Here is a 25,808-nt window from a genome sequence, read left to right as displayed (position 1 = left end):
ACATTCAGTTTCCTTCATGTGAAAGTTGGGAATAATCTGTATATATCATGGGCTTCCAAGAAGATCCAATGTATGTAAAGACCATATCACAGTATCTGGGACCACAGGGATCTTCCAAAAATGGCTAGCTATGATCATTTTCATTATTATTTACGAAGATGAGTGACTGAATGACTGGGATTTTCTGAGCCTGGGAGAAATATATTATGAACTGGCAGAGTTCACTGACTGCCTTGAAATATTTTTCAGTATTGTGCTGGAAACCTGCCTGCGAAAACAGTCTTTTCTACCCGGTGTGTTCATCCTTGGCCGAGCATGTACACAGCATTCTATATGTTCTTTCAATTCATTCTCGACACCATAGCCAGAGGGATCCTTTTAAACCAGAAGTTGGAGCTTCTCACTCTTCTGTGGCCAACGCTGCCCGCTGCCCATCTCAATCAAAAGAAAAACTAGAGCCACCACTAATGGCCTCCAAGTTCTGTGAGACCCAGCCTGCTGGAGCCTCTTCTGCATGATTTCCTATGGGTGCTTCACCGATGCTGGCACACAGAGTTTCCTGCTGTTCCTTGGACATGTTAGAAACACACCCACTTCAAGATCTTTGCACTTGCTGGTACCTCCAATGGGGAATTGTCCCCCCCAATTACATGCATGATGCCTTCTCTTACATCTTCCAGATCTTTGCTGGAATGTTTCCTTCTTACCCATCCCTAAACTTTCAGTCCATCCCTACACACACCTCTTCCACACTTTTCATTTCTCGACTACATGTCTGACACGCTTGCTCTGTCTTGTTTGTTAGTGTTCTGTCTCTTGGCTGTTTCTATTCAATAGAACATAAACTCACGAGAGCAGAGTTTTTGTCTCTCATTCCCTGCTGTAGCTCAGTGCTAGGACAGTGCAGGGCACAGAGTAGACGCTCAGTGAATGCACGTTGAGTAACTAACTGCATGGGCTTTGGTGCTATAGACTAAGTGCATTGCCTCCCAGCCCCGTGGTGGGTGGCTTGTTGAAACACACAACACACAGTTAGTTACAAGACAGTCTGCGGTTTTTATTAGTGTTTTCTGGGGCCCATCAGACAAAAAATATATATTTTAAATCTTAGTCTTTCATAAAAGAGAAATACTCAACTTGAACTTAACATGGTTTAAAGGGCATGATTTTTAATTTTTAAAAATTAGCAGCAGTAAGGTCATTTCCAAAAAAAACTGTCTACTCAGAAACCAGATGGGAATAAAAGCAAGAATTAAGAAGATCACTATGAAAATATTCGTCTCAATTTAGCTAAACTTGTGAAGGCATATATGTGTTGGTGGTTCATAAGGCATACTTTCAAAGGGTCTTTATTGAATGCTGAATCTCTTGTTGCTGAAATGAAATCCTGAGAACCAACGCTGAGGTTAACTTGGCTCTGACACTGTGACTGTTGTGCTGTCCTGTCTTTGATACCGCCAGTGTGCACCCATTAGGTTCACGTGGAATATCTGTGGAATCAGATCAACTCTTCATATATGGTTTCCTACAGCACGCATAGTGGGTGCGCAACAAATGTTTCCTTTTCAACTGCAGAAGAATAATATTTTTTCCCTCTTACTATTATACCTTTCCCTGTATACCTGAAAAACAACACTTGGAAAACAAATCTACTATGCATGGCTCACCTTATGAAAAGATCCCTCTGTATTTTTCAAAAAGAAAAAATATATATATATATATACATGTATACACCAACCCCCAAATACTAAAATTTAGAACTGCTTTACATTTAAATAACAATTTACATCATATAAACACATTCATAATCTTCATTGGTTAAAACATGTCAAAAGTTCATGCCTGGTTTGTTATCCCAGGTAAATCTCACAGTTCCTAACAAGGCCACAGAATTCTCATCCAACACATGACTTGGGGAAGCAGGCAGCCCGTTTGGGTTTCATTGCAGCGCAGGTGGGGAGGCAAAGTCAGGAACCTCACAATGAAGTGTTCATCTGACAGATAACACGTCTTTCAAGTGACAGCCGGTGTGCTCTTATTCCCGTGAAGAAGTGACCCTCATCCCGATTCTGGGTATGACCTCCGAATCTGAGGGGTCCTCCAGCAAGATATTCATTTATTAACTCAACAAATATTTACGGAGCACCTATCTCATGCCTGGTGCAGGGAAAACATGCTGATAAAACGGAGTGCCTGCCCACAAAGAGCTTACAGTCTAGAAAGGCAAAAGCCTGGAGAAAGGACAAGGTTGTCTAAAGAAAAACTCCTAACCTAGGTCTGCCTGGCTCAGAAGGCAAGTTCAAGAAGCTATAGGTATGGCCCCAGGAGGCAGGGCCTTACTAAAGTCTCATCGAGTCAAACACCTAGGCCCCTCAGATGACCTGAGTCTGGTAAAGTCTTAGCAAAACATTTCCTGCCTCAGGTTCCCGTGAAAACTACAAATAAGAGCCCAAGCCTTTAGCTCAAGGAAGGTTCAAGGAGACCAGGTGCAGTGACCCTGTGAGCTTGACCCAGTGACAGTGAGACCAGGTGCAGTGACCCTGTGAGCATCCAGCAAGACCAGCTTCCCAGGGAGAAGCCATGTGTCCCCCAAAGGAGGGGCTGCTTCACCTGATGCCAGCTTACCTCTGGGATTTCACTCTCCCTTCCAACACTGTGGTGAGAAGTCCTCTGTTCACACCCCAAGTGGGCATGGCTTGATTACCTTGAGTTTTCCAAGTCACGAACGGCACATAGAAAATGCATCCAACTCAAGTCAAGACAATAGAGATATATGCTGAGAACTTAATACTCCGGCCTATTTAAGTAGGAACTGGGTGCCAAGAAACCGTCACTTTCAAGAAATAACACAGTCTGCTAATTAGAACTGTTTCAGTTGGTTCTCCCCAGACTCACTTACCACCGAGAAAAGATTGCTCTTCTATGGAGAGGGTGCCGAAAGGGACAGTTTGGGGGAAAGTGAGAAACTTACAGGTTTGGGGAAGTGTAAACTCAGAGAAAATCTAGCCATCTTAAGATGAGGAACAAGCAAAGCCAAGGAAGGAACAGCGAAGAGAATGAGCAGCTGCCCTACTATCTTCACACAACTCAGACATAGGCACCCAAATATCCAGGTGTTTATACCAGTTAAAATATCTAGAGATTGAATACATTCTGTGTGAAGTATAGTTAAATGCTGGGGATGCCTCACAGTTCTTAGCCTGGCTTGGGAAACAAGGTGTGTCTTTTACAAAGGAATGTCTCAGATCTGGGGTGCAAACTCTTATTTCTCTCCATTCCCTCAGCAGCTGCTACTTACCAACACTAAGTAATGCCTTTGTGGAGGGAACCAAGCCAGGCAGAATTAAAAATGGACTTGGTTGTGCCTTCAGAAGGTCATTCACCTCAATACCCTGGTGTGCCAAGGTCACCATCCAGCATGGTGGCCATTATAATTCGGACACAGTGTTAATTCTCACTTCCAGCCTTCTGACTGTATCACAAACACTTCACAATCTTGGGCTAAGATTGCTCACCTTCGCTGGGTAAGACACCGTGGCAGGTGATCCATGAGTTGATGAAGGCCCCTCCCTCGCATTGGTACGTGTCTTCAGCCCCACAGTATTATTGCTCAAGAGAGGCAGGAGGAAGGAGAAAGCCGCCAAAGACACATAGAGCCAAAAAGAAAAGTTGCAAATGGGATTTGGATGTTCAAATCCATTTGCAAAGCGCCTACAGGCTCACAATCCTTCCAGACTGCGGGACCCAGTGGTAAGTCTCCAGTTACTCAAACAACCCCATCATTGAAGAAGTCTCCAGTTCCTTGCTGACTGTAAATCCTAGCTGTTTTCTGTTTTTTTCTCCTACATGCTTCCTTTCTTTTCTGTGTTTTTTTTAAACATTCCTCTAATTGCAAGTCTAAATAATACACCATTCACTTTAAAAAGGATTCTTATGAGAGAGGAAAAAGATGATTCAAAAGAGGAAAGACTATAAAAATTAACACCTGCAAAGATGATTTTCCCAGGAACTCTCTCTCTCTCTCACACACACACACACTAACACACACAAATACACGCACACCCATTTTTCTCTTAGCATTTCTAAAATAAAATTTTTACTCTGCTCTGTAATTCCAGCGAAAATGTCTTCTTTTGGTTCTGGCTGCATTACCTTGTTCAATGTATCTGATTTTCACTCTCATCTGGAGTACTGAAAAGAAGTCCCTCTAGATATGTAAACCCATTGTCCCTAATATTTTAAGAATTAAAAATAGGCTGACTTTGAAGTCTTGCTTTTGCTTGTTCCTCGAAACTAAAAAGATCTGCTGTATCTTACTGTTCTGAGAGTAAATCACCAACTCCATCTGGACTGGCTAAATCAGTCGTACTTAATCAGAGGCCATTTTGCTCCCTCCCCAAGGCACATTTGCAAATGTCTGAAGACATTTTTGATGGTCACAACTCCCATGACTTCTAGTGAATAGAGGTCACAGACACTGCTAAACATCTTACAATGCACAGGACAGCCAAATAATGTACAACAAAGAATTATTCAACCAAAAGTGTCAATGGTGCCCACTGAGAAAACACAGACGATAGGAATACAAGAGCAAACTCGTCTCCACCTCCTTTTTCCCATTTATTTTTAGGCAATTGTCATAAAGTAACCAAGACTGGCACCTTTCTTGAATAACTAGAAGTTAGCAGAGGCGGTAACTGAAGTTGTTCACCAATCCTCCAGGAGGGAGGAGCGAAGAGGGGCGTGGCATCAGGGAAATCACTCCTGAATGAGTACAAAGCCCCCAAAATTATTCTTCTTGCTGATTTGAACATTGCAAGTCACGTGATTATGCAGTGATTACAGTCCACCTGGATTTTGGGAGTCATCCTTCTCCACCCAGTGGCTCCCCAGGGGCAGGTTAAACTTCCCAGCATCCTCTGGTTCTTCTTGTCCATCCGAGACCCTGGGGTTCATCCTACCAACCGTGCCCGCCTCTCTTGATGAGGCCATGTAGATGTTTACGTGCGAGCGAAGGACACATTCTTTTCCTAAATCCTTTGCATATAAAATATTTAATGCCCTCTGACTTTTTTTTTTCTTTTCTCTTAGCAAGAAGCCCATTCTTGCTAAGAATGGCCTTCAGGCCACAAACCCCATTCTTCTTGCAGTGGAAAGAACTTCACAATAAAGGCAAAAACAAATCGCAACCACATACAGCGTCATAGTTCACAGAAAACTGTGTACGTTTGTTCCCCACACAGGATATACTTCAAAGTAACAAAATAATTGCATCGACTGTAGTGTTCCTTCTCCCGTTAGAAGTGGACTTTCCTTTCTCCCCTTCCTGGCACATAAATATCAGAGAAAACCGTCTTTGAAATATTTATGTCCAGGAACTAGGCTCCTTAGGCTAAGGGGGCTGGCTCGGTTTGGGCTCCAGGCGTCAATTTTCGTTTTCTCTCCATCCGCGTGCGTTCTTCCCAAACTTATACACCAGTCTGCGCCCGTCCACACGTTCCAGAATCTCTCTTTTGTAGTAGTACCTGTAACAAAGGACACCGTGTCAGGCCGCTGGTCGGACCAGGCCTCCCGCACCCTAACGGGCCGTGCGGTCTCAGCATTTTCCGAGACTCCTCACCTCATCGCTCGGCTGAGCTTCTCGTAGGTCATGCTGCTGTTGTTTTTCTTTTTCCCCCACAGCTGCGCCACAGCTTCCGATTTCAAGAACCTGAAGATGCCCTCCGACCTGTCCTCCCACTTGATTAACCCTGGATTCCTGTCTGGGTTCAGGAGGATGTCGCGGATGAACTCCCACAAGTGAGTCCCGCGTGGGTCTGAGAAGCAGAAAAAGGCGTTGAGTGAAGTCACAGCCGACTAGGCTCCGAGCAAGTGCGGCGCTGGGACGTCCTCCATCAAATGGCAGAGACTCGGTTCTCCCCCCACCCCACCCCACCCCACCCCACCCCACCCCACCCCCGCCCCAGCAGCGGAGCCAGATCACAGCATTCCCAAACAGTGCACATTTTTAAAAAGGTGTTTGAGAATGAACCAGCACATTGTCTTTTTAGTCTCCAGGTCAGGAAAGTGGGACACAGAGGATGTCAGCGACTTGACCAAGGTTACCTAGTTAACTAGCAGCAAAGCCAAGAGGAAAGGAAAGGTCTTAGGTGTACTGTACTTGGAGTGTCTTCTAAGTATTGTTGACAGATCGTTCAGGATCCATTTCAACTGGCAACTTCCCCACAAGGCCACTTTTCACCGCTTTTCCTTAGTACATTCTTCCACCAAGTAAATCACTCCCACCCAGCCACTGTGCTCCCACCACCGCACATCCACTGGGTTCTAGTGTTTTAACTCCTAGGATAGATCCGGGCCTGGTCTTGCTGGGATTGAGGGGGCCAATTTGGAAATGAAGAGGTAGCTGTAATAAGATTAGCCACCCAAATTGGTCTCACCCCCACTAGACTTGTAACACACAGACTCACGCTGGCCCCCCAGTTTTTGAGGGGTTCTGTTTACTCTGCTCTGTGTCCACTCTGTAAGAAGGATGTCCAGTCCCCTAAAGATTATACACACCTTGTCTCTGACATTTTCTTACTTTCATACTTTAAAACTTTCATACGGTTTTACTACTGGAGGGAAATACAACTCCCAAGGAGCACTGTTGACTCTTAAGAATTAACAGTCATTTCTCGGAACAATAATTCCCCAGAAGCAGGAAGCCAACACTCAGTGAAAGAACAGTAATACAGCTCAGCTGTCTCCTCCTATCTTTCTCCTTGTCCCACCCTCTTTTCTGGAGAAAGGGTAACTGCTAACCCCGTGCCTACAAGAAATTCTTATTCACTGGGCGTCTCCGTTTTAAAACAAATAGACAGAATGAGGGAGAGATACTCTTTGGGGCTCCGCTTTGAGAAACAACCGCCGAGGGATCCCTCTGCCAGCAAGCATTGCCTCTTTTTTCTCGCCACCCTCCACCCCAGTCTGAGGTGAAGAAATGGTGGCAGCAGGCAGAGGCGATATCTGTCTAAAAACTGGTGGCCTCTGGTGACACCCAGCTGGAAGGGATGGGCTGTGTGCCCTTTGAAAGCCAGCCAACTTACTGTGCTTTTTAGTATGGGACTTGGCAGGGTGGTCTTGCTCCTTCTTCGTGTCGGGTGATTCTGCTAAAGAGAAAAATGAGAGCTGTTTAATTGGCCTATTTCCTTCCATTATCGTTTTCATTCTTCATCCACTCTTTTAACAAATATTTATTGAGCACCTACTACAGGATTGGCATGTTTCCGGTATGTAATTACCAATACAAAACAGAGAGTGCTATGGAGAAAAACACTGCAGGGTAAGAAGTTTGGAGATGGGACTAATTTGCAATGTAATATAAGGTGCAAGCTACAGAGGATCTCTGTGATAAGGAGACCAGAAGGGTGTGAGGGAGATAGCCATGCAGCGAGCTTGTGCAAGAGTGCCCCAAGAATGAGAATAGTAAGTGCAAAGGCCCTGAGGTCAGTGTGTGATTGCTATGTCCACAGAGCAGGAGGAAGCCAGTGGGCCTGTGAGTAGGGAGACAGGGTTGGAGCTGAGGGTCAGACCATTGAGGCTTTGTGGGATTTTAGGATTTTAGCTTTTATTCTAAGAGACATGGAAAGCCATTGAAGGATTTAGGTCATTGAAAGGGTTTATTTTTCATAATACAAAAAATGTAAACATCTATAACAAAGAAAGATGGCTTTTAAGCCAAAGGAGTGCTTTTTTTCTGGCATGCAAAGCTGCATTTTAATCAGCCTGACAAAGAGGCCATTGACTGGCCTGCGCTCAGTACAGAGGGCCACAGGGACTATGGAAACACAGATTAGTTTAACAAATGACTCGTTATGGTTACCCTTGTGACTGTCACCAAAGAGGAGATGACAGAAGCGGATCTGTGAACTCAAACTTCTTGAAAAGGAAACTAAACGACCTAGCAGTGTGTGTGTCAGTGCGTGTCTGTCAGTAGGCATGCCGGGCGTCGGGAGGACCAAGGCAGATCCAAGCAACAACAATGAAAAGTTACACAATCAAAAATCTACCAAATTTAATAGAGCAGTTCCTAAACCCAAGCCCGTTCTGTTAAGAAACTGGGCCAGTAAAATGCATCTCCTCTGCTGTGTTGCTTTACGGCCTCCTATGCTGGGCTTCACTAGCCCAGATGTGGCCTTCAAGGGCATTTCAGATTGACTGAGAATATATGCAAAGGGAGAGGCTCCATAGCATTCATTCAATTGCCAAGAGTGGTCCATTACTCTAAAAAGTTTGAATAGGCCCTTAGCTCCTAATTTACGGGGTTAAGACGAACAGCTCCTATTGATGGAGCACTATGTACTAGGCATGGGCCTAGGCACGTTACCTGAATCTCTTTATTTAATTCACACCATAACCCTATGAGGTAGGTACTGTTATGATCCAAAGTTTAAAGCTCTGGCGGAGCCAAGACACAGAGAGGTCAAATGACTTGTCTAAAGTCGCACAACCTGAGAGTAGAGCCGAGATGTGACCACGGTCAGTTTGAAGTGGAAGGCTTTACTCATAACCACTATTCTATGCCATTTCTTAAGCTGGAGGCATGTAACAGATTTTACGAAAGCCTTCCCTGTCCAGGATCAGGTTCAGCTCCACGATGCTCTAGTTGGTGGGGCAAAGTAATTCCAATGTGATCATTCTGTATTTCCCAGTGTTTATGGGCACATATGCTGAGCAGACCACCCAGCTCGTCATGACTCAGCGTCCCCGCAGTTTCTATGAAAGCTGCAGCCAGATGCGGGAGAGGGATTTAATAAGATCTGGCTAGGAAAAAAAGAAGTCTTATTCTGGTTAAGAATTTTTCCACTGGCTTTGTCAGCAAGAGAACTGCACCTGACTTGGATTTCTCTGAAATCTAGAGGGACAAATTCACAAGAAATGCAAGGAGACTTCACTCTCTCTCCCTGTAGGTTTCAGGGTGAGGTTGCAACATCCTATCAGGATGTGACAATATTGCGACAGGCTTGGCACCGTCCCAGGTTTCCAAGTGATACATCACTCTGACAGGGCCACGTTGTTCTTCAGACAAAGGGTGGCATTTACCCAGCAGGCCACAAGCAAAGCTCATCTTCAAATGGCAGCCAGGAAAGATGCGGGGCCATTATTTCAAAGCCAGGGTTGAATTCAGGAAAAAAAAAAACACCACCACCACCAACAAAAAAACCAGCGTCTCCCAGTTTATTGGCCCCAGTCACTGTGTATGGGATCCAAGCTGATATAGAATCAATTACTTTGGGATTAAGGTAATTTTGTGAATAAGACAGAGACCTTAGACCCTCTCCCCAGAAGAAGGCACATATACTACACTTGTGAACATCTGCACAGGGCTTCAGGGGCTTGTGGCTCACTTAAGAGTCCATGGGCACCAGATTAAGAAACCCCAGATTGGCCTTGAGAGAATTTTCTCTTTGAGTTGTCAGCCATTTACCTAGGCTACACCTCCATCCCATTTGGGAAAGACCGAATGAAAAAAAAAAAAAAAAATCCCCAAATACAAATGTTTCCATCATCGTGTGAAGGAACACGCAGCCAAAGGCAAAGGGCAACTCTAATTTCCTCCAGCCTCCTTGTCCCGTCCTCTGGGTGTGAGGGCAAGCTGCGGAATCGCTCACCTGCCTTAGCACTAAGATGTTCTCAACGCCCCCCTTCCTAAGGTAGCCTCCCCCACGATGTCTTCCCCTCACCCCCAAATAAAACTCAAAGCCTTTGAAGGTAGCCCTGTGGTTAAGTGATTCACGCTTATAAAAGAATGGCTCGCTCTGGGGAAGTGGTCTGGCTTGGCTTCCTCTCTGGGCTCCCAGGCACCTCAGGCCGAGGTCCGGGCAGGGCAGGGGCCGCACGAAGCCGCAGGTTTGTGCTGCAAGTGCCAGATCATGACTTCAACTAAGCTGCTTCGCAAGAAGTGAAGATTAGAAGCATTTGCATATGATTCAGCTGTGAGCCATTTCTTTACGGGATATACAAATTTCAGGGTTATAATAGACCGTGCCGCCCTAGCTGGAGGCTCAGCAAGTCAGTGGATAAACACATCAAGCCTGAGTTGGCGTGATTGGCCCGGGGACTATCGGGCAGATCAAGAACACTGGCGGCCATTTTGTGAAATGGGCAGATGGCAGAGAAATCAAAACAAAGCCCGCTTCCCCACCTGCCTTTATCACAGAGGGCATCAGTTTACCTTGGGTCCCGCCCCCATTCAACTTGTAACTTGCATTAAGACATAGAAAGATATTTAACTGCATTCAGTGTCCTGGGAGCTAGAGAGGTAAAGACTCAGAGACAAATGACAAATGGGGGCTGGGGGGTGTCTGGTGCTGTCCAACAGGCGCTGAACTGTATGTACTGAAAGGCATCGACCCATCGGGGCTGTAAGTAAATATCCCGTTGGAGGGCCGTTGTTCCACAGAACTTGCCAACCCCCGACACTCGGCTGATTCTTGAAGTAATAATTCCAGTACAGGGTCTGAACTGATTATCTCATTCTGCAGCCTGGGTCACAGTCACGGGACAGGCATGACAGACGGGGGAACGCAGGATCGGGGGAGATGAGTTGGAGCAGGTCTGCAAAGGCCGTTTGAAGAAGGACTTTTCAAAACTAAAGTCGGTGGACTTGGGAGACTGTGAGTTTTCTGTTGATGTGAGTTGAAAGTAGGAACTGGCCGCCGAGGCCCCTCTGCGTTCTAAGACCCCGGGGGGCAGATGGAGAGGACAGAAGAGTGGCCAGGCTGTGAGGCCAGTAGGGCCGTGATGGAGGCTTTTGGCTTCCTGAGGTGCCTCGGGACCTAACAACCCCGGAGGCTCAGAAGTGGTTGGTTCAAGTTTACTTTTAGTCGGAATCTTTTGCCATAAGCCAAAGATCCAACAGGAAGGATGTGGGAGGTGACACCTTAGGAAGTGTGAGAGGAAGTCCGAAGGTGAGTGGGTGGCTGGTTCCCTCAGCCCTGCAACCCTTCTCCCGACTGGGTGGCAACGCTCGCCACGGAAATTTCACCCCACTTGGCTCTGATCTCTGAGAAGGGCAAGTTCACTGCAGCAGCGCCTTCTCTGTGATGGATCTGTTTCCTACTTTTGGCAAATACTTAGCGTGACACATGGTATGGGTCGCTGCGGGGAGGGGGAAGTAGAGAAATGACTTGCCCTCAGAGCCTCACTTCAGTTCCAGAAGCATTTACACTGGCTCCCAGCCCTGTCTCATTCGAGGGACTTGACCCGAACAAAACCTCAAACAAGAAGCTTTCATTATTTCAGTTCTCAAAAAACATACTCAACAAAAGCAGAGAGAGAGAGAGACAGACAGACAGAGAGAGAGAGAGAAAGGGAGAGAAGGGGTTGTTGTTTGAGTCGGTGCTTTCTTTTCCAAACAGTCATTTAAATCCCAGTTCTGAAGACCCAAATTCAATTCTGGGAAAAGAGCAATTCACTGTGACAAGTCCAAGCTCCATTCCACAGACCCAACCAGACCCACCAGTTCGCACCCAGACCAGGGGACAACACGAAACCCTCTATTCATCTCCCTGGCACACTCATTCCTGAACAACACGTGACAAGGTTGCTATCTGTAAAGGGAAGGGGGAATATGATCTGGAAGCCCCTCCCCCGGACTCCCCGCAGGCCGACCATCTCACTCAGTCTAACCTTGATTGAGTCATGGGTAGACCCCAGGTAGATCCACTTTTAACCAAATGTGACTAATGAGAACAGAATTTTAAAAATACAGGTTGTCTGGCTGAGTGAAGAGTCCTGATGAGCTGGCAGGGTCAGACTTCAAAAACTGACCAAGCAGTGTGGTTTCCAGGGTTCCGAACATTTCTGATCGCTACCCTTCTACCTAAAGACCACCGCCACAGGTTCACGGACCTCTGAATGCCACTGTTTGACGTTCTTTCTCTGAAGTCCAACATTTGTCAAAAATTAAATGTAGCCCTCTTCCCCGTAAATATACTCCAGTATGAATAACTTTATCAGATAAGTTCCCAAGAGCGAGTTTTGGTTGAAAGGAGAGTTTTCGTTATCACAAGAGAGTGACCTGGTTTCACAGGAGACAAATACTTTTCCTAGAGGCACCCTTGCTGGTCATGGTCAATGTACAAATACTGGCTCAAATGCAGACCTTTTCATACTGCAACTCCAGCCCTTTCCTAGCCTTCTCATGAGAAGAAGACTCCAGCAAAGTAGAAACGCAGGATGTCAGAAATTCTCTTTAATGCTCCGTAAGCACCCGCCTGAGGCGCACTTAACCTCCGGTGTCAGGACAACTTACCTACGGGGAGGTGATTGGTGGTAGTCATGGAGATCTGGGCCCGGCAGAAAGTTTTGCTGTCCAACAAATCTGTGGCAAGAAAAGATAAAGGACATTAAGAGGCCCCTCCTGACAGGGAACTTTTGGGCTATTGGGATAACAAAGACAGAATGTAGAAGGGCATTAAGTGCTGGGGAGTTAGTTACCTACTGTGCTACCATAGTTGGTGTCATATAAATAGTTTTCTTCTTTCCAGGTGTTCATGATGGAAGGGTCTACAAAGGACAGAAAATGGGAATGGTCAGCAATCATCACCCCTGGGGGGAGAGCTTGCTTTTCTTAATGCGCTATTCCTCAGAGAGGCCTGGGATAAGGGGGGGGGGGTCCCCAGAGAGAAGGGATACAATTCTGCTCCAGCCACATGTTACTCTATAATAATGTTACCCCATGTTTCTTCCCGTGTCCTGGGGAAATGGGCCGTATTATAGCTCTATCCAGGTGTTCCACACCTGTTGCATTTAGGGGGAAGTTGCAACAGTGAGATCCTGTTCTAGACCAATGCTCTGGTTTCCTGGGGCTTTGCTCAGTTTGCACGGGGCAGGGGGTGGGTCCAGGAGCCTGGCGTTGTTTTGCATTCTACTACATAATGACTAGAATACATTTACAGTAGAAAAAGAAACTGTGAGAGACAAATTCATGATTAATAAGCATCTTTTTCTAGTACTATATTCCAGGGGGAATTAGTAATGTTTCTGTCAGAAAAAGCCTAGTCAGTTCTATCACAGTGCCTTCGCTGCTGCAATCTGGAGAGAGTGCCCTCAAGGTGGGTGACAGCCCCCTCTCTCTGGGATTTCTCTGATTAGCTTGAGAGGCAATGTAAAATTCTCAAAACCCAAATCCAACAGCCTTTAACAGTAAGGCCCTATTGCCTCATCTTGCAGAAGCATCTCTCTCTCTCTCTCTCTCTCTCTCTCTCTCCTTCTCTCTCTCTCCAGGCATGTCTCATTCTGATTGACTCTTCAGATTTCAGGTTCAAAGGACACTCCCCTTCACCTACCCCAGATGAAGCCCAACTCCTACACAACGCCCACACCTGGGCTGGTCTCCAGCAGAAGCATTTTCTTTCCTGGCTGGCCAAGAGCTGCAAGGTCTGGCAAGGAGCTCTCAGCTGTCCCCAGCAGGAACTTCCTGATTTCTCCTTTTCACAGATCAAGGCTGCCCTCTGCTCCCCTCCAGCCCAGCTTCTGAATTTCTGGGCCGGGTGGTGAGCCACTGGCCGAGTTTCATTTTGTTTTTACAACATAAAAGGTATAAAACCTGAGTCACTGGCTAAGTCCTCTTGTTTACGACACAGGGATTTAGCTGGTATTTTAACTAATAGCTACGTGTTTGGGCACTCCAAGCCCAATCTCTTGGGGTTACACCCTCTCTCCTTGTTGGGTCACCTCATACACCTGTTGTTGTCTCTGAAAACAAACTGAACCAAAAGGTTTGGGGGTGTTGGCCCCTCTACAAGCCTCTTCTCCCCTCCTCCCTGGGTGGACCTTCCTCTCCACCCTTCTTCGGCTTAGCTTTTCTGAACTGGCAACACAAGAATATCTGGATGGTCGAGGAGGAATGATCAACTTATTGGGGGCCTCTCCGTACCATCCTGGCCAAGGTGGGGCTATCTTCCTGGTCACTGTGGGGGGGGGCACACCAGCTGTCTGCTGAGTCCTTCATCCGCCTCTAGGACAGTCAGGCCCATAAAGCACGGACCATCCAGGTAACCCAGCCCCTGGTCTATGGGGGAAAGGCAGGGCTAGAGAAAACTAATTAGCATATGTAGCAGCTATTGTGTTTTTTCTTTTTAATTTACTAATGGTGGGCTAGCCCCCTTAAGAGCAAATATTATATGAGGCCGATGGATTTGAATGACTCACATATCACTCCCAGCTGAAATTCTGCCCTTCGTGACTGGCACGCAACCCTCAGGCAGGCCTGTGGCAAACTCAGGGTTGGCCCCAGTGGCTTGCAGTCTCGCTGATGAGGACCTGGGGAGTGACCCTGGAGCAGTGGCAGCTGCAGAGTTTCATCATGGCCAGCGGACTGTGGAGGACTTGCATAGCTCTCCTTAGACTAAGAGACCATAGGCCAAAGTCAATATGCAAGGGGGTCTGATTGGTGCAAGGCCATAGGCATAACTTCTCAAGGCAGTTCCTGCTCCCGCAAGTCTCCAACAAACCCCACTCAGGGTCCAGAGGGGCCTTTCCTCTAACAGTGCACGTAAGGCAGGAGTTGGGGCAACATTCCTACAGAAGCTCCACGAGTCCCTAGAAACCACAGTGTGTACAACAAGTCCAACTCTTCCTCTTTTTTGTGTGACACTCCTACCAAGGGAGGAGGGGGAGAGAACGACCCTTCCTCTTCTCTCCTCTTGCTTCTCCTAACCCGGCCAAGTCCTCTGGCTCTTTGTGGTGAATAGGAGGCCCACTGAAACGCTGCATTTTTCCAGCTCCTGGATGGGAGCCTGGATGATGCCCTCACCAGGGGCGGGAAGCAGAGAACTGTGAGGTGAATTAGTCTCACTATCAGTCTAAAAATCAGAAAAAGCTGGCAGTCACTGGTCCCCAGCGCAAGGGGTGAAGCTCACGGAGAGCGGCCCACTGGAGACAGCCAGGGAAGAGGCGTTCCTGGGTTTCCTGCCAAACGACTGGCTCCGTCCTGCTCCCACACTCCTTCCCACTCCCTCCCACTTGTCCTCGCCAGGGTATTTGCCTACCAAGTTGGCTCTCTTTGTCTGCTACTACTTACCCGTTTGTTCGGTCTTGACTATGACATTGGGTGTGGGCTGGAACAGGTCACTACTGCATTGGCCTGTGAAGGACAGATTGAGAAAGTCAGAGCAGGCCCACAGGGAGCCAAAACTTAAACGAGGACAAACCTGGCTTCTGGGAAGAGCTTCTGCCAATCCCAGTGCCTGATCACCCCTGTTTGCGGTGGTGCAGCTACAAATGCAAACCTGAACTTTCGGTAGAAAGTCGGGAGCTCAGGCACCCACATCAGATGGGATTATTTGGCTTTGTATAGGGAAGGCACTCAGTGTGGCGGCAATAGAACCCCAGGGGTCAGGGGGCCGGTTCCCCACTAATAACTGCAAGGCACTGCTACTTCCTGGGTCTTGGTTTCCTCTTCTGTAAATTTAGGGGCTTAAACTAGAAAAAGTCATTATTCGATGGCACCTAAGGTGCTTTCCCACATTAAGATATGATATGAAATGAAAGTGAAAAAACAAGGAAAGCCATTTTAATTGAACTGGCTTTATTCTTCTTTGATATTAAATTTAATCAAACCCACTTTGACTGGATCCAATCTATGAGACGTGTCTGGGGAAATGCACTGATTCCTCCCTTCTTTATGCCTCACAGATGGGTCACATGCAAAAGCACATATATCCATATGAATAAATCTCATGTTTTTTTCTCCCCAGTCTGATTAGAAATATCTCAGGAGCAGGAGCCATGTCTTTCAACTCTCTCACTATAAGTCGTCCCATCTGTAAAATGGGTACAGCATTTTCTCATAAAGTCACTGAATGAATCAATTCATTTAGTGTGCCTAGTGTACATAAACCCTTAATAAATGGAAGTTCATAGAACATCTCCAAAGAGGCAAACAACAAATCAAAGCTGAGAGGTCAAGAGGCACTGGCAGCACCCAGTGGGGCCAAACAAGTCATGAAAGGTCAAAGATGGGAAGTCAAAAACAGCCACCTCACCTCCCAGGACACCCTGCTTTAGGCTTCAATCAAGGGTAAAGATTTAAAGACTGACTGGATTTAATTGGAGGTGGGGAGGTAAATATTTTTAATTCCTCAAGTATAAGTCTACTCTTCCTGAAGATTCCTGAGGGTTATTTATAGAGCCTTGTTTGGTTTGGTTTTAGTAAGAGAAAAATGTGCAAGCACCTCCGTGAGGTGGGTGGGAAGGAGAAAGTGCCGGGAGCTGAATGAGGTCATCCCAGATGGCTACCGCTGCGGCCAGCTCTGCAGCCAGAATCTGGGCCCTCCTCGGCAATGACGGCAGCTGTCGGGCTCTGAGCACAGTTCACAGGCCTGGAACTCATGCTTTCAAAGCCCCACCTACCTGCCTACACTCAGGATCTGCTGAGACAGACTTGCTCATCCTGATGTGGATAGGCCAGCTCATTCTCTTTACATGTTACTGCTTTCCAAAATAGCCATCCTTTTCAGAGGAGCCTGTTTTATATAACCATCACCAGGGCAACTGTGTGCCAGTGCCAAAGACATTCTGCAACACGAGCTGTCTGTCCCACCATGTGTTGTATATAAGACAGTACACAGTACAGAACGTGTGCCCATGCATATAAACCGTCACCTAGGCACATCATTTGAATGGTGCCTGTCTGGGTGCTAGGTGAGACCTCAACGACAGCCATCTGGGGCTAACCTCTAACCCCCTTTTTTGTTAGTTAACAAAACATCTAAGACTCTGCTGAAATGATGTAAGCCTTCTCCCCTTCCCTCCCAAAACACAAACATGGATCTAATTTTGCATATCTTCTTACCACCCTTAGGTTCCATCTAAAGAACCTAGGTCTAGAAGTTTAAACAAAAAAAAGTAGCCATAATGATCTTAGCAAGCAAGTAATTAGGAATGAAACTATCAAAACTTGTTTGCAAGGCAAAGAAGAAAAGGTTTTCTGAAAGTAGCAAGCATTCGGTGGATACCCTCCTAGCACGTCTCCTGGAAAATCAGCCATAAGGAGAGGATTAGATTGCACTAGGTTACTGTGGGATGAGACACCTCATAGCCCAGGCTTCCGGCCTGCTCTCTCGCCTCCCCTCTACTTCCCTGTCTGGGAAACAGGAGGTGAGACCAGCCTTTGGTGCCCCTGCCTAGGAAGCCTGCTGGCTGCAGAGTCCCTGCTCTTCTCAGCTGGCTCCTAGTGAGATGGGGAGAAAGATAGTCACCGTTCCACTTGAGATGCTGCAAGTTGCTGTAAAGGAGCTGCCCCGCTGTCCCCGCCGCCCGGATGAACTCCTGCAAAGTCATGTTGCACAGGTGCTCGCCGTTGATGTCAAACTCCTGGAAAGGGATGCAGCTGGCATCCAGCTGGTTGGTGTCCAGGAGGTGCTGGAGCCACTCCCACACCTGGTACTTGGTCCAGTACTGAGGATGGATTTCATGCCACTGGCCTCCAAAAAACCCACTGGAAACTGCAAAAGAGGAGGTCGTTCTGTGAGTGACTCATGGCTGTCCCCGGGCATAATCCCAGACAGGGGGTTGTACCCCTGGTGCCTGGTGGTGTGAGGAATGCAACCACATCCCTGTGCACCAGTGGGGTCAGAGCATGAGACTGGCTCTGGAGAGGAGGCTCTTGGAAATACTGTTCTTTCCCCAGTTATGGTAGGAGCTGACTTTTAGCCTCTGTGTCCCTTGATGCCCTCCTTAGTGCAAAATCCCCCTGAGAGTGGATGACAAGCTGAGACCTGAAATACTGAGGACATGAGCTCATTCCCTCAAAGTACCATCAAAGCTGAAGCATCACTACAGTGTCAGCGACTCATTAGCTATTGTTCGTACCCACATAGTTTTCCTCTCTTCTTCCTTGTTTCTCTCTCCCATCCTTTTCTCTCTCTTGCACACGCATACACACATATATACCCCAAATTCAGACTATTTTCAGCCAAAAGTGAGACCCGAGGGTAAGGTTCTTTCCCCTTTGATGCCTTTGCGTCTCCCCCAAGTGGCCCAGGTTACTCATCTGCTAACTGTGCGGCTCTACCCCTGCCCCACACTGGTTAACAGAGCTACTGCGAGGTCATTTCCCTACTCAGTTACCTTCAGTCACTTCCCTTTAGCCAGTGAAATTGGGTACAAAACTGCCGAGCCACGCACTGGGGTTCTTAACTAGCTATTCCTCAAGTGCCCTGTGACTTTTGCCTTTTTACTATGTTGTTCTTTCAGCCCAGCTTATACTCCACCGATCACTCCCTGTGGATTTCTACACAGCTTTCAAACCCCGACCACCCCACGAAGCCATCACAGAGTCCCAACTTTCTGTAAGGACCGCTGCCCTCTGAATCTCTAGGGAGGGGGCGCGTTGAATACTCCTCTTCATGGCTTTCATTGTGTCCAGTTTATCCTCAAGGGTATCTAAATACTGTCTCATTCTCCTCTGTAAATCACATGCTCACAGTCATGGATCCTGTCTCACCCATCTTTGTACCTACAGAAACTACCGCAGAGGGTTCACCATCTTAAGGACTCTCTCTAAACTTCTTTAGTAGAATTTGTTGCTGAGGAAGAAATAATGTGGGAACCTAGAAGAGCTGTGAGGTGCATTCATGAGATGGTTAATTCAAATACCAGTGAAGAAGAGAAGTTCAGTCAGGCCAATAAAAATTGCTAAGCTTTATATGGGCTAACCATCTATGTATGGTTATCGTTTCACGTTCACTTAAGAGAACATCACAAAGTCAGCCCCGAGTCGTGAGAGATGGAGAAGAGAGTGCCAGCCTTCGGGGGCAGGTGACAGGCCTCAGAGGTCTGACAGTCAGTCAGTCCCCTTGTAAACAGAGATCTAAGGGGACTAGCTCTCTTCTGGAAAGGGTGGGGGGCGGGGTGCAGGGGAATACCCTGCTGCAGCCCACCAAGCTGAAGCAGGGGAGCTCTCACTGAACACGACACACAGATGTTCCCACAAACTCAAGGAGGGACGGACAGAGGAACGCGTAGCACAGAAACTGTCCCCAGCTTGCTTCAAGTCCATGGCAGATCGGCACTAAAGCTAATGGAATTATGAATCACCAGGGAATGTTGTTCAAGTGCAGACTCTGATTCCACAGATCTGGGGTGAGACCTGAGTTTCTGCATTCCTAAGAAGCTTCCACTTGATGGTGACGATGATAAGGTGACAACCATCATCTGTGGATGCAGCGTGAGTTGCGAGAAACGAAAGAACCCCTGGAGACTGGATTCCCATAATGCCATGGCCCAGCCCTCAACGCCTCCGGAGGAGAGGCTGCTGTAGGAAAAATGTTTCCAACCTAATTCCACTTCTCCTCACTCCTTCGGAACCCACACGCTGCTTCCAGACCTCGGAAGCACTCAACCGGGAGACCGAGATGATTTAGGCACGAAGGTGACCGCCTTGGGTAAAACCTGCCAGTCATGGTATATGTAATACTTTACTCCTCGTACTGCTTGACCAGACAAAATCAGCCTTGAACACTCAGCTTGGGCCCTGGAGGGGAAGCCAGTGGTAGAGAGGGATGGGGACAAGGATTGGAAAAATCTAGCCCCAAATTTTAATTACATAGAAATATTTCTAAATATATACACACAAACAGCTTAGATTGGATGTTTCCATTTTTGAGGGGTCTCACAAATACAGCTGTTTAAGGATAGGCTCTATTTTTGGGGGTTCCACGAATCTTTGTTCTCTCTTCCTAAAATAATTGAGTTGCTACAATAGCCCAGAGTTGCTGAGTGCAACTTGTTTGCCTCAGCAAACAACTTATTACCTCTTGAAAACAAGAGGTAATAACTCTCAAAAACGCGACAACAGGCCTGGAATAGTTTCTTCTCTCAGTGTCTCATGATCCAGATTAGAGGATAGTTCTTGATACTGCATCCTGTTAGAACTTGAAAGAACCAGAGAATTTCATATGAAGTCAGCTGGGAAATTCTCTCCATCAGCCGTGGACTCATCAGATGCCTGAGATTTCAGGAGAAATGCTGAAACTCCTATGACTTCAACTCTTCTCTTTCACTCAACTGACTTCCCCCACACCATCAACCTTGACCAGAAGCTGGGCCTTCTTTGGGGCTTCTGGAAATTAAGAAGTAAAAATGGCACCTAAATTCTTCTCCCTGCTGAATACATTGCCCTGGCTTTCTCCAAAACCAACGGGAAGAATGCTGCCTTAATCGAGGATCCAAGGGCCTTGGGATGCCAAAGACTTTCCAGTCTGAAGAACTTTCCTGCCCTATTTAAAATCCTCCTTTAAGGTCCCCACAGGCAATCTGAGGCCAATAGCAGAAATTGTCACTACCCCCAAAAAGGCAGCAGGTTGGTGGGACAGGTGCCCAAGTAAGAGAAGGTCACCTGTGCAGGTCTGGCTGGGGTTCCAAGTTAGGAGACAGAACCGCCCATGGACCAGCTGCTTACTGGAGAACATAATCCTCCCATTACCATCTGCCTCCTCCTCAGACTCTGCTCCCCACCAGGACACTCCCACTTTTGGGGGGAGTCAGAGCAGCAGAGTCTCTGGTGAGGAGCCTAACAGCAGGTGCCCCGTGGGAGAAGACGTGGAGCTTCTTAAAGCCACTGCAGTCTGAGGCACAGGAGTCTGCCTGAGCTGAATGCCTTCACACTGGGCGGTGGGGCCCTGATTCAGCAACAGCTTGATTCAGTTCCACTTCTATAGTAAGCCACGGGCTTGGCCACCAAACCCTCCATAGGCCCCACCGCCACCCCTCCCTCTTCTAATCAACAGGTTCTACACTGAAGCATGAAAAGGGGGCACGTGGTCTCCTAACACAACCCTCTCCCCTTACAAAGGCAGGTCACTGGGATGTGACATAGAAAGATAAAGCTGCTATACCGCCCTCTTCCTCAATCTCCATGCTTCCGTGCAACACACACGCACATGCATGCACACGCACACACACCTTTCCCTCCTATCCTATCTTGAAATATTAAGCCAAATACTGTTAAAAGCTTCAACAGGTCACCTCCCCTTTGGGCATCTCTTCTACAGCCCTCTCTGCTAGGCTGCCCACCCAGAACCTTCCATCTTGGGAGGAAACAATGAAATGTATCAAATGGGCTTCGGTCTGGAGCACCAGGGACCAAAGAGGACTCCGGCATGAAGAGTGTTCCCCGTTCCCACGGCGCCTCGCGCCTCCTGCTGTATTGTTCATACCTTAAGTTGGGAAATGAAGCCCTAGTGAAAGCAAAGCAAAGATCCCCTGGGTGGCACCGCCTCGGCCCCCTTACCATTGCACATGGGGTAGCTGTCTGTCCAGGCTGGCTGCTGGTGGAGGAGGTTGTTGCTGGGGTTGAGATTCATTACACCACTTCCTTCCAGAATCATGATCTGTAAGGTGATCAAACAGCCCATTCAGTCAGTGCCTCTTGGACAAACATCATTGGAGAGTACAGGTCACGGAGTGAATTTAGGAAGAGAACTCGTCCTTCCAACCATTGCCTCCAAAGCATGTTGCCACGGCCCTTTCGGTAAATGCAAAACTCCCTGGCAATTAAAAATTTCCAGGTTCAATTTTCATATGCATGAGGCAAGTTTTTACAGCCACCCATTCATAAATGAATAATCTCTGATCAGGAATGAAGCGGAGGGAAAATGCAATACCTGCTCACAGGGCGAGTCTGGCCAGCAGCCAAGTCTTGTCTTTTTATCCCCCGCCCCCCAAAAGTGAAAATGCCAAAGAGGTTTTGTTTAAAGTGGACTTGCAATCAATGAAGATCCAAGCTGGAAGTAGCACAGATCCAGCGCCTGTGCAGGAACCTGAACTCAGATGTCCCCAAGTCCCAGCCCGTGTCCCCCGCTCGGCTCTCTGCCCTGGGTGGGCCGTGTTGGGGGGTCCTCAGTCAGGGTGTGCCCAGAGCTCCTCCAGCATCTGGCTTCGTGACCGTATCAGGAATCAGTTGGTTTCCCTGACAAGATATTGCCCCTCCCTTCCTTCCTGGTAAAAATTTGGACTAGCTTTCTCTCCCATCTTAGTGACCTGCAGAATACCACAAGCTTCGAAGGTGACCAAAAGGTGACTCTCTCAGTCCGAGGGCACATTTTCTCAGTAAAGGATCCAGGAGAAGAGCTTTCCTTCCCAGGGCTTGCTTGCAATTTTTTAAACAACGTGAAAAATGTATACTTTAGAAATACTCGCTTCAGTTCTCCAGCATCTATTTATATATAATGTTCTTGCCCCCAAGCCAGGCACCCTGTGCCTTTCAGAACCCAGCCCTGTTTAAACGAATGCTCGATCATTCAGAAGAAAAGCAGCCAATTCCAGAAGGTGCATGAGCATTACCGAGGGTCTATACAGGTAACTTGCAGTCCCTAGGATGTTGGCATAAGGAGACAGAGCTGGTTTGGTAGCAGCAGACCATGGAAATTTTTCTGCCTATTCTGGGGGAATCTTGCATCTTTGAGGGTCCCCAATGTCCCCAGAATTGAAGTGCCCACCCAGAGTAGTTCCAGCCTTCAAAACCCCCTCCTCTGATTTAGCGACTGCCCTTCTGGTCCTGTGGAGGGTCAGAGAGGGGAAGACAGGGGCCTAGAAAGGGCATAAAAATTTATACATGTATTCACTTATTCAACAGAAAGGTATCAGCCCTGTAATAGGCTGGACACTGTTTCAGGTACTGGGAACAGAGTTAAATGCGGCGAGACAGAAACCTTTGCGATGATCATTAACATCATCCTCACGGTTGTTTGGCAAAAACTGGGCCTGAGTCCAGCCTAAGTCGAAGGTGGAAAAAGAAAGACAGGGTGGGAAGGATGACCGTGTGGCAGTGAAGGGGCCACGGCACGGCCAGGCAGGAGAGCTGGGTCGCACATGGTGTTGCCAGCGGTGAGAGTCTCGATGCCAGAAGGGTCGGGGTTTGTTCCAAGCTCTGCCACTGACTAGTGGAGGTCAGTGCTCACGCTGACAGTTGTCACCCTCTCCGAACCCTCACTTCCTCACCTACCACGTGCCGATGACCGTGCCTACCATGGGCACTGATTGGAGATTAAATGAGTTTCCACACCTTAAGCACTTGGCACAAAACAGGGCTTCACAGACAAACCAGAAAGAAGCGTGGGCCTCAGTTTCTCCACACAAATACCTATAAAGAAGGTGACTGAATTGATTTTAAGTTCTCTTCCAGAAAACTCTGATTCTCACCCTCAGACAAGAAGAAACCAACCCAAGTCAAGTATTTCTTTTTCACGACGACGGGGCCTTTCTCCATCCAGCTTTTCAGGGCAATCGCTGGAAAGGTAAGAAATCAGATGAGCGGTTTCAAGGCAAAAAGAAAACCTCCCAGTCCCCAGCGGGGAGGCTTGGGAAGGGAAGGGGCCTGGCCGGTCTCCTGTTTGCTCAAGGCTGGGCTTGTTCCTCGCCAAAATTTGCTCAACCACAAGCAGTAAAAAGGTTACTGTTTAACCCCGAAAGGGCTGAAGCTCAGGAGCCCAGCCCTTCTGCAGGGAGGACTGGGACCGCCAGGCGGGAGGGGGATGGGCAGGGGAGATTTCCCTGAAACTCTTTCACAAGAATTTGCCTGCAGGGTTCTTCGTAAGTGGCCGTTTCAGTGGAAGCAAGACCTGCCCTGGCCAATTCTGAGGTATACCTCCTAGGTTAGCTCAGAGCTTCTGTTCACCACTTCCCAAAATAAATTCCCAGAGGGCAGGGTGGTATGCAGGCTAAGCACCCTGGCTTTGAAGTTGAGGAGATGTGGGTTCAGACTCTAGTCCCCCTGGTTACTGTGCATGACCTAGAGCAACTCCCAAGTCTGTTTAGCCAAAAACTTTCTGATGTTCACTTTCCCCGCCTGTAAAATGGGAACAATCCCACACTCAAAGCACAATGAGACTCCGATGAGGGTGTGTGTGGACAGAGCTTAGCAGGCGGTAAAAAAGAATTCAGTAACTATCACAGGACATTGTGGACCAGTTCTCCGCTTGTAACCCACTGCCCACCAGCCCCTCTCCTCAGGGCAGACACCATTTCTTGCCATTATCTTCTGGTGGCCTCCAGACCTACTCAACCCACAGAGGAGCCTTGAGGACTACAAGGTCACTGCTGCCTCCCCCTCCCCCCGAGGAGGCTGGCACCCCTTTTCCCAGGGAAAGGAGTCAGTATTGTGAGGGGCCCTTTTTTTTACAGGGCACAGTAAATGGTTACAGCTCATAAAAGAGTTTATGTGGCTTAACCCTTACTGAGTCAGAGTTCACTTTAGCTCACTCAGGCTTTCGAGAAAAGAAGGCCAGCGTCTCCAGCCCAGGAGGACATGGCAGGCACAGCGCCCTCGGCGTGGGCACAGGAGGCCCCGGGCTCACCCGGCGGAAGGCCTCTCACCAAGCCAGCCCTGCTCTGGGGCCCAGTTCTGCAGGTGTCAAAGGAGGACATTTGCCCCACCCCCACCCCTCCCCCAACAGCCTCAGAGGACTGTTGTGAAGATCAAATAAGATAATGGAGTCCTGACTGGTGTGGCTCAGCTGGTCCCTGGTCGGGGCACATGCAAGAGGCAATGCATGGATGTTCCTCTCTCCCTATCCCTCTCTCTAAAAAGAAATACTAAAATCTTTTTGAAAAATGAGATCGTGGATAATAAATGTGCCTTGAGAACTGTGAAAAAAACAAGAAAAGTATTACTATAACCAACTCATCTACATTCCTACCAGTACAGAATTTCTATGGTACCTAGTGATTACTTTATGGGGGATATAAAGCCACCCTTTTCATTTAAAAGTTGGGGGCTTATTGCCCTGACTGGCGTGGCTCAGTGGGTTGGGCATTGTCCTGCAAAGCAAAAGGTTTGGTTCCCAGTCAGGGCACGTGCCTGGGTTGGGAGTTCAGTCCTTGTTGGGGAGCCTATGAGAGGCAACCAATCGATTTTCTCTCTCATCTCTCTCCCCTTTTCCCTTCCTTCTCCTCTCTCTAAAATAAATAAATACATAAATAAAATTTAAAAAATTAAAAGTGGAGATTAAATTAAATTAAATTTAAATTAAATTAAAGGGGGATTTTTCAATGCTCTTCTTTAAAACTCCCCATTTTACCTTCAGCATAGCTTCTATTATTTCCTACCGAAAGGAGAAAGAGAAAAAAAGAAAAAAGAACAGCAAAGCACCAAGGACGTGAGGTAGAGACTGGAAGCCTTTGAATCCTGGGTTAGAATTCTGGCTCCATCTCTGAGCCATGGGACCTGGAGTGTGTTAACTTTTCTGAGCCTCAACTTCTCCCCTGCTTTAAACGGGAAACTCAGGGGAATGCTGGTGTCTTCTAAGTGTAAAGACTGTTTTGAAGGATAAATAGTGTAAGGGTGTCTAATCCGGCACCAGCGCACACGCCTTCAGTGAAGATCAGTTTCCTTTCCTTTCTTTAAGCACCAGTTCTCAAGGTATGTCTCTAACACACTGTACCTTCTCTAGGGCTGAAGAAGAAAATTCAGAGCCTAAGTAAGAATAATTTCTCCCTTCGAGTCAGAAGCAAGCTGGATAAAGGGCTTACCACTCCCCATCTCTAGCTCAAGGGGGAACTCTGGGGATGGTCCTCAGCCACTACACTAGGTAAAAAGCACAGTTTCTCAACTTCCACATGACTGATATTTTGGGCCGGGATGGTTCTTTCTGGCAGGGGTCATCCTGTGCATTGTGGGATGTTTAGCTGCATCCCTGGCCTCTAGCCACTATATTCTAGTAGCAAATGCACCCCCCACCAAATGTCCCCTGTAGCCAAATTACCTCCTGTTGAGAATGCTGGTTGAAAGTAGAGTCTGTGGAAGTGACAGTTCTGACTTT

At 47.6% G+C, this 25,808-nt stretch overlaps 1 protein-coding gene across 2 annotated transcripts in view; it reads right to left on the bottom strand.

The window, feature by feature from the left end:
* Window positions 1–2,046: 2,046 nt before the first annotated feature.
* EHF (ETS homologous factor) overlaps window positions 2,047–25,808 on the bottom strand; it is a 40,410-nt gene continuing 16,648 nt past the window's right edge. The window contains exons 2-9 of one of the 2 annotated variants that reach the window (XM_037040492.1): window positions 21,281–21,380; window positions 17,247–17,492; window positions 15,068–15,130; window positions 12,481–12,549; window positions 12,296–12,364; window positions 7,086–7,148; window positions 5,621–5,816; window positions 2,047–5,525 (exon numbers count right to left, since the gene is read on the bottom strand). In XM_037040492.1, the coding sequence (XP_036896387.1) occupies window positions 5,426–5,525; window positions 5,621–5,816; window positions 7,086–7,148; window positions 12,296–12,364; window positions 12,481–12,549; window positions 15,068–15,130; window positions 17,247–17,492; window positions 21,281–21,377 (903 nt within the window). In that variant the 5' untranslated portion in view covers window positions 21,378–21,380 and the 3' untranslated portion in view covers window positions 2,047–5,425. The remainder of the gene's footprint in view (window positions 5,526–5,620; window positions 5,817–7,085; window positions 7,149–12,295; window positions 12,365–12,480; window positions 12,550–15,067; window positions 15,131–17,246; window positions 17,493–21,280; window positions 21,381–25,808) is intronic. The other variant, XM_037040493.1, reaches the window with a different exon arrangement.

This window comes from Sturnira hondurensis, unplaced genomic scaffold (assembly GCF_014824575.4).
Source record: "Sturnira hondurensis isolate 20B ecotype Veracruz unplaced genomic scaffold, ASM1482457v3 Scaffold0002638, whole genome shotgun sequence".
Taxonomy (NCBI): Eukaryota; Metazoa; Chordata; class Mammalia; order Chiroptera; family Phyllostomidae; genus Sturnira; species Sturnira hondurensis.
Note: the sequence above shows the minus strand (reverse complement) of the source record. Positions and strands in the feature narration are given on the sequence as shown.